Source organism: Alosa pseudoharengus, unplaced genomic scaffold, assembly GCF_046254945.1.
Source record: "Alosa pseudoharengus isolate Yale_2024_CS ecotype anadromous, Long Island Sound unplaced genomic scaffold, YU_APseudo_1.1 YU_APseudo_1.1_scf_16, whole genome shotgun sequence".
NCBI classification, from domain to species: Eukaryota; Metazoa; Chordata; class Actinopteri; order Clupeiformes; family Clupeidae; genus Alosa; species Alosa pseudoharengus.
Window position 1 is genome coordinate 8,673,469 of NW_027468630.1, and position 8,415 is coordinate 8,681,883.

An 8,415-nucleotide genomic window follows, 5' to 3' on the forward strand; every position below is an offset into this window, starting at 1 on the left:
AAATTAGTAAATCAAATATTGATATAGTTGCCTATGATGATTTCAAACACCACTGACCCCTATAGATGGACATCAGAAAGGTATTTGTAGCAAAGACAGGGAAGCAATAAAAACAGATGAGACAGGTAAGACTTGTCAGTGAGTGAAAAATACTACAGTATATAGCTAACCTGATTGCAGATACAATATCAATTTGTGGAGACTAAGTTGATTTATAGTTGACTTGATTGGGCTTTGTTGTTATTTGCATGTAAAATATTCACTTTTGTGCCAAAAAAACATGATGAGACTGTTTGCTATGATAAGATCATTCTCTATTTTTACCTATAGCAGTAGGTAGTTGTTTCAGTTTAAGTAGCAACAATATGGCTTAGTAAGTGGCCAGAGAGAGGAAGTTCACATAGCACAATGTATAGCCTAGCACACTCTATGCATTCAAGAACAAATAAGGGTGATTTGAGTTATTGGGGGTGGGGGACCTGTGCCCCAGTAAAGTTTTAGTTCTAGTGAAGCCCCTGGTTTCTATGAAAAATGCAAAAAAATTGTCTGACATGAGTTAGCAGTAAAACAGCACACATCAGATGGCATTTAGCTGGAGATAGACATGAATGAAGGGACGGGAAGGTTGCAGCCCGTGAGGTTTGCCATTACAATTAGTGTTGATCTGGGTTTTATTCGTGGAGATCCTCTGTGACTGCGGCCCATACATTATGCATGAGTTTGTCCATATGCTCTTGGGCCATCACATACGCCCTTGTAAGAGGCCCAAGCCTTGGTGCACTATTAACACATAAAACATGATAGCATGGCTTTATGGGCATTATAATTTATTTTACTGAAACACTTTTAATTGTGTCAAACCTTTAACATGTATGTCTATTTGCTTGAACTGTGTGCTAGGCGGCATAGATATAGGCCTATAATTTAAATAACCTAAAAGAACTAGAGGGAGCATGGAATGTTGTTTGCTTTCACAGTATTAAATAAAGTATAAATGTATCATAATATGGCCTAAATTACCTAGGTAAGCAGTTGCTTTCCATGTAGGCTACCATTAATATAATATTTTACAACTGATACACCTATGTCACCTTAGTTGCACAGCTCTGAATCTGGGTGAAATATTGAATTTCTCATCTGCATTTTGGGCAAAGTTAGAAACGGTGATGTGAGCCATGCCCCTGGTCTCAGACCGAGGAAGGATTTCTCTATCCATTTCTGTGTAATATGACCGATTAGGCGTCTTACCAGCGCTAACTTCGTGTCAACATGCCACTGGATTAGAATGACCATGCCCCTAGCCACCATAAAGTTTTAATGAGCAACCACGCTGTCATTGTAGACCGGTCTATGGGCTCTTTGTGGTGTGTCTTTTCAGTGGGGTTCCAGTCTTTTCCCGTAGCTCTCTGGCGCCACTCGAAGAAAAAGCCCGTAATCGCAGAGAGATCTCCAGGGACTCGGCATATATCCTTTTTAAGTACATGGCAATGAAATATTCTTCTCATAGAGCATTATCCTTGGAAATGATGAAATCCAGACGAGAACGGATCAAACCCCGTCACAAGGCGCTGTGGGGTGACAGGCTGCGAATTGGTTTATCATCGCCGGTGCCATTGCCGCGTGTGATAGTGGATGATGTGTTTCCATTAAATGTGCGCGTATGTTCTGATCAAAATAAAGAAAATAGTAATTGCTTTAAAAAAGACATTCATCCAGTGCAGATTAGAAAAGACACGTGGAGAGAGAGAGAGAGAGAGAGAGAGAGAGAGAGAGAGAGAGAGAGAGAATTGTGGTTCAGATCTGACTTACTAAACTTCATTTTCTTCTCCCAATGTTTATTCAACAGCAACACATTATTTCTTTCTCCTCTTTCAACTGCGCATCGTTCAATTAAAATGCAATTCTCGTTGCTTCTTTCCACTGGTGTATAATTAGATATGAGGGGGCTGCTTCCAGTTAGTTTCTCCCCCCTCACTCTAGCTCTTCGAATTTCACCTCAAAGGCATATTTTCACAATGTAACTTAGTGGTTAAACAAGGGCAGATCCATTTGTTAATTGATACAATTGCGCATTACTCGTAATGGTCACGTAGGTCCCGAGACAAACATCAATCACTCGTCTATTGACCTGCCAAACCCGCTACATCCATCCCTACAGGGACTGTTTCTCACTCTAATCGAGAGAGATGGGTACATCATCATCATTAACTTCTGGATGGACCTTTCGTCGGACAAATAGAAGCGAACAGAGGACACACAAAATGAGATGCATGACTTCACAGTTGTATTAACCGCCAATACAATCATTAGTTATTTCAAAATATTTTATAATAAAGTATTTATATACAAAGGTTTCTGCAATGTGTAAAGTGTGTTTAAAAACTCTTCGTTTATCTACTTATTTGAGGATGCATAGCGTTTATGAATGAAATAGTGTTTATATTTAGCCTGATGTTTGTTGAAATAAGCAATGACTGAACAATAAAAGATTATAGACTGACAAACCATATCAACATATAATAATGTATAAATGGAACAAAACTGGAATTGCTTTTATCCAACTGTGTTTTGTAATTGAGCAAAACAGCACCGCTGTTTGTTACGCACTTGTGATTTCTATCAGATGTAGATGTAGATGCATCACGTCAACTCAGATGTATGTATGCCATCAGTGTTGTGATTAATGTACACTTTCACCAGTGTGTTAGCTGTGAACAAAGAACACTTCATACTCTGCCTCTGAGCTACAGCAAAAGCTATTGCACTGAGTTAAAGGGACACGAGAATGCGAAGCACACCTTAAGAAAAAGCGATGTAAGATGTGATTGGCAAAGACATTACTCTATCCTTGCTGTCCTGCCGTTCCGGGATTACAGTGACGTCACACTGATACCCTTGCATGGATGAATGCTAAAGAACTATAGAGCCACAAATAATAGCACAAGCAGAGTCCATATCTTCCAAGTCTTACGTTATCCTTTAAGCTTTCTTCAGCTGTTAGACAACAACAATTTTTGTACTTGATTAAGCTTAATTTTATTTTCCTAGCTTTTCCTTAGGGGGATTATTCATACATATAAAACTCTGGGCAGCTGTAAACAGCCTCAGTTCTCCCTCTTAAGTGCAATCATCTATTATTGAGCGAAAGGCCGTGCGTGGAAATGGTGTGCAAGAAGGTGGATTTGAAGTAGATTTGGTTACAATCGATCAGAGGAGAAGAATATTGCTGATGGTAACAAAAGAAGCAGCTATGTCTTTCTCGCAGTTTGGCTATCCTTACAATGCAACGTCACAGGTAAGATTGTTTTTATGATTTCAACTAATTGCTCTTCTTTTAGAATTGAATAACAGCATCCTTTATGTGTCAGCTGTCCAGTGGAAAGTAGAATAGCCTCTGTTTTACTTCGTTGTAGATAACAATCAACAGCATGTCAAAAGTCATCGCCCTTTGGAGTGCGATATAGTACAGGATGTGAATATTTACAGTAATGCATAATTTGAATTATGAATGAACTCACGTGTTGTTACGAGGTGACAAAAGCATGTGTACATTACCTCTAAGGTGTAATTGCACCGCGAGAATAGTGCAGCTCCTCCCTTTACCAATAGATTGACTTCTGTCACAGTGCGTAAATTGATTTGGCACTTCTAGTTGACAAGTGATTTTTAACGATTTGAGAAAGTTATTGTCGGGCACTTGGAGCATATCCTGCCAGTTACATTACATTCTAGGCGAATGCAAAACTTACAAATAAATAATGGAAACTTAGTTGAAATTGTTGGGAACTTACTTAAACAAATGTATACATCAATCTGAACTTTACTTAAGGTGTGGTGATATCTGATAATATTTCTTGTGATAAGTTAACACCGTAAACGAAGTTACTGAATTGGTTTCTATCCCATTCCTTTACTTCTTTGACCGTGACTTTTCACAATCGCACTTTTATGGCAGACTATCCATCTGGATACGATAACACTTTATTTGAACAAAGTTAGCGCTAATCTTTTCCTGTCCTTGGTCTTACCGTCATGTTTGATGTCTATAGACTTTAAAAAGAATTTGTCAGGATAACAGATGCCTTGACAACCAAGAATGACATGTCTATCCACAACTCTCTTCATGCAGTTTTTCGTGTCGGCAAACCCCAGTACGACTTGCTGCGATTCGATTTCCAGGTCGGTCTCTGATGGGTCGAGCGGGTCCCAGACTGCCGCTTCCTCGTTCTGCTGTCCCTCGTACGAGAACCGGCTTTTGGCAAGCACACGCACCGAGCTCAACGCCGCACTCGGGATGTACAGTTCACCGTACGCAGCCGCAGCCGCTGCGAGCCAGAACTACGCAAACTACTTTCCATACAGCCCGGACCCTTCAGCAATCTATTCAACACTGGTATGTGTGCTGTTTAATCAGATAATGCAGCTCTCTTTAATCGACCGACCTCTTCTCCCACTGACTGTTCGATCGATTATTCTTGCCGTTTTGAAGTCCTCCAAGTGCCTCTAAATGAAACAGCTCAAACAATAAGCATTAATGCATTCGTGCTGAAGTTACTGTTGTTTAAACGCCATTTGCGGTGTCCAATAAACTACTGTTCCCTAATGGGGATAGGAGAAAAATCAGTATAAAAAACGAAATTCTTTTCCAGTGACTCATTTGGTTTTCTGTCCAATTCCAGAACCCCCAGTATGATATCAAGGAAAGTGCCGGTGGTTTGCACACTGGGATCACCCAACCGGCTGCCTACTACCCTTATGACCACTCACTGGGCCAGTATCAGTATGACAGGTACAACAGCACATAACTTCCTTAAAACTCTTTCAAATTCCCCAGTTATACTGTACCTCCTTCAAACATTACACTGCCTGTTTGGTGGATAAGAGCTTAAAAAATTGCTTATCTAATCTTAATGTTAACATCCTTGACAAATGTTTTGACACTGAAAAAACTTTATTCAGTGTTTATAATACAACCTTTTACTCATGTATGGTGTACTTGCAGGTACGGCACTGTGGATTTCAATGGGTCAGCGAGAAGGAAAAACGCCACTCGGGAAACAACAAGCACTCTAAAAACATGGCTTTATGAACACAGGAAAAACCCCTACCCTACAAAGGGGGAAAAGATTATGCTGGCCATCATTACCAAAATGACCCTCACTCAAGTGTCCACCTGGTTCGCCAACGCTAGACGGAGGCTAAAGAAAGAGAATAAGATGACCTGGTCACCCAAGAATAAGGCAGGGGACGACCGCAAAGATGACCTGGATAAGACAGATCCGGACTGTACCACCAAAGGTGCAGTTAGTTGCCACTACATTTAACCTGTAGATATAATTTTCAAACTGAACTGTGTTTTGTTTAGTACTTATGTATATCGGACATAATGATTGCTTCCAACTGTTTCTTATGTCTTTTTTCCCCCTAAGGATTATTCATACAACTATGCACAGTCAATAACTTAATTTGAAACTTTTCTAAATGTAGACTCCAAAGACTTCAAGGAAGAGAAGGAGCTGCACTTGAGTGACTTGGATGATATTGAGGACGAGGACTGTGACAAGCTGGACAGCGACTGCGAAAAACTCAGCCAGGACGAGCAGGTGCTCCAGACAGCCATGTCCGCAGCGCCCCCAAAGAGAGACTGCAACCCCGAGCTCTCCCTCACCAGCTTCCCCACATTCCCCTGCAGCATTAAAGGGGTGACAGCCCTCACCACGGACTTCCTGGAGCCCATAACCTCTGGCAAGTCGTCGTCGTCGGGCATTCCCACCTGCAGCGTGTCCCTGTCGCACTTTGAAAGCTCGGACAAGCCTCGGATCTGGTCGCTGGCTCGCACGGCCGCCACTAGCTGCTTGCAGGACGGCAACCTCCGGACTGGGAACCCGGCCGTGAACTGCCAGCTCCAGGCTGCCAGGATTCCGGGCACAGGCGGCGGACATTGCAGGGACCTTCGGGGTCTCCAGGACTCCGCAAATAATCTCCCAAGTGCTGAGAGCCCTTACCAGGAGGGCCCACTGACAGCAACAGCCGCAGCACCCCCACCACCACCACACAACAAGGTCTATCACGCTGGCAGCTATACCCACAAGGCCCTGCAACTGCACTGCTCGTCCTACCCTGCACTCACTGACACGTGTCAGTACACCTCCATAGACGGTAGGCCTCTGCTTTATGCTACCATCCTTTCTTAGTGTTTCACTTGTACTGTTAAAATGTATGTTCTGACTTTTGAATAAAGTTCCTTAATGACAATTGCCTTTTTTTTTGTTTAAAAAAATGGATGACAACAATGTATATGACATTTCATAACATATACACATCATGAAGTAATGTAAATGAAACATAAAATCTTAAATAATTTATTATCTTTAAACTACTTAGATACTTGCAGATATTTGCAGGTTTATTATAGGCATTTCATGTATGTGCTGTTTCACTGCATTTATTCAAACAGTATGACACGTGTGCTGTTGACTGTGGTTTGTGTTGTACAACAGTGGAACTGATGGGCAGTGTTTTTTATGCTTTGGGATTTACCTCAGGCTTCTCCAGTGATGGCAAATCAGAAGCGGAATCCGGTGAGCTCAGTGACTCGTGTATAACAATGCAGGACGGAAAGGTCACGGTGTTCAGACCTGTGATGAAGAGGTGAGGAAGGTGAGCCATGACGCACGCACACACACACACTTACATATACACACACACATATACATAGACACACACACTTACACAAACCACCACCAATATAACATACAGCATAGCCTCCAGTATAATTCACTTAAAATTGCACATCATCTTTCACACACAGGTAATAATAATGCATGCACACCCACATTATCAGTTTTCTGTGTACACCCCTCCCCCTCTCTCTCTCTCTCTCTCTCTCTCTCTCTCTCTCTCTCTCTCTCTCTCTCACACACACACATTTATTTTTAGTATTCCAACAGGCAATCAGTGATATGACTGAAATCCAATCATGCTTAAAATACACTGTACTTACTATATTTTATAGACAAATACTGATATTAATACTAAATAATGAGATTTGAGATGTCATGATAGACAGTTTGTGAATACATTCCAGCTAGATGCCTAGAATGGGATTATTGTACATGCTGTTATTCAATACAGTGTTTGTGATACCTAGTCTTACTTATTGCTCAAGGATACACAAGGTTGTTGTTACATTTCTAATAGTTAATTTTCCAAATCTCTCTCTGTGTGTGTATGTGTGTGTGTGTGTGTATTCATAGTAGTGCTCCTTGTCTTTGTGTGCATGTAACCTAATATTGCTCTTGTCATCAAAATACATCATTAGATTCATCACTACATGCAAACCCAGTTGTAATGCCACCCAGGGAAAAGAACAGAACATCCTATTTGGTTTTCTCTGTGTCTAATATTAGGCTACTTCTGTTTTACTCTGGCCTTTATCTCTTTCAGTAACATCTCATTATTATTTTGTCTCTTTTTTAATTAGAGTGATTGAGATGCAGCCAAAAAACACTGGGACGTTTATATAATTTCAATTATGCACTAAGGACCTGCGATGACGACAAAGAATGCTAGTGGCTGACCCGCTGAACTTAGTGGAGTTTCACCGCCATGAAATCAGACACTCATTCGCAACTGTGGATGCAGCCATAACTTTGCACAATGTTATTATATGGTGTTGACGAATTTATGCAAAATTCAAAAAAATGCAACACATGAGAAAACTGTGTGGTAATTTCCTATGTCTGCACTTGGCAATCGTAGGGTAGCAGTCTTATTTATGTATTTATTGTTTATGATTCATCTATTTATTTCGTGTCATAAGTCCTCTAAATGTTTTTGTTGTGTAGTCTGTTTCATATCTGTGACCATGTGCTAAATGTGACATGTTTGGCTTGTTTTGGGGAAAAGGATGTGCTGTTTATTGTTGAAAGCCTATTTTTATTGGCAAAATCATTGTGTGGAGTATGTGTTGACAAGAAGAAAAATGTACAGTGTACTTTTCAGATACATTGTGAACATATAATTTCCGTGTCGTTCATTTATAAATATTTTTTAAGAATGCATTTTCCAAGATTCCTGTTTCTGCGTCGTGATTTCCCGCGGTCCGTTTAGTCGGCCAATTAAAACATTTGAGGCTTTGCACTTGATCAAAGTTTATCTTCTTGACTCGGTGCATGAAAGTCTGGAATTATTGGAAGGTCATAATTCAGTCGAGGACGTGAATGAACTTTACAAGGCGAGGAAGAAAGGGGACATCATCTCCTCATTGTCATTATTTAATCAGTAGTGGCATCAAACACTTTGTTACAGTTCAGACTAACAACGAAGCAGGAATACGTTATGAATGTGGCTTTGTCCCCTGTGTAGCAGAGCCGTTTCATTAACTACAGCAAGCCACAGAGCGCACACAGCACT

At 40.8% G+C, this 8,415-nt stretch overlaps 1 protein-coding gene across 1 annotated transcript; it reads left to right on the forward strand.

The window, feature by feature from the left end:
- Nucleotides 1-2,972: 2,972 nt before the first annotated feature.
- Nucleotides 2,973-7,926, forward strand: irx6a (iroquois homeobox 6a). The gene is made up of 7 exons (XM_076286952.1): nt 2,973-3,295; nt 4,130-4,393; nt 4,680-4,789; nt 5,003-5,298; nt 5,488-6,159; nt 6,546-6,660; nt 7,484-7,926. Exons 1-6 carry the CDS (start codon nt 3,230-3,232, stop codon nt 6,653-6,655), a joined length of 1,518 nt encoding a protein of 505 aa, XP_076143067.1. The 5' UTR covers nt 2,973-3,229; the 3' UTR covers nt 6,656-6,660; nt 7,484-7,926.
- The last annotated feature ends 489 nt before the right edge of the window (nt 7,927-8,415 follow it).

Bases quoted from the DNA above. Each gene is read 5' to 3' on its own strand.
- irx6a (XM_076286952.1), top strand. From the start codon at position 3,230: ATGGTAACAAAAGAAGCAGCTATGTCTTTCTCGCAGTTTGGCTATCCT. The intron at 4,790-5,002 runs GTACAACAGCAC...GTGTACTTGCAG, and splicing joins GGCCAGTATCAGTATGACAG to GTACGGCACTGTGGATTTCA. The intron at 5,299-5,487 runs GTGCAGTTAGTT...TTCTAAATGTAG, and splicing joins TCCGGACTGTACCACCAAAG to ACTCCAAAGACTTCAAGGAA.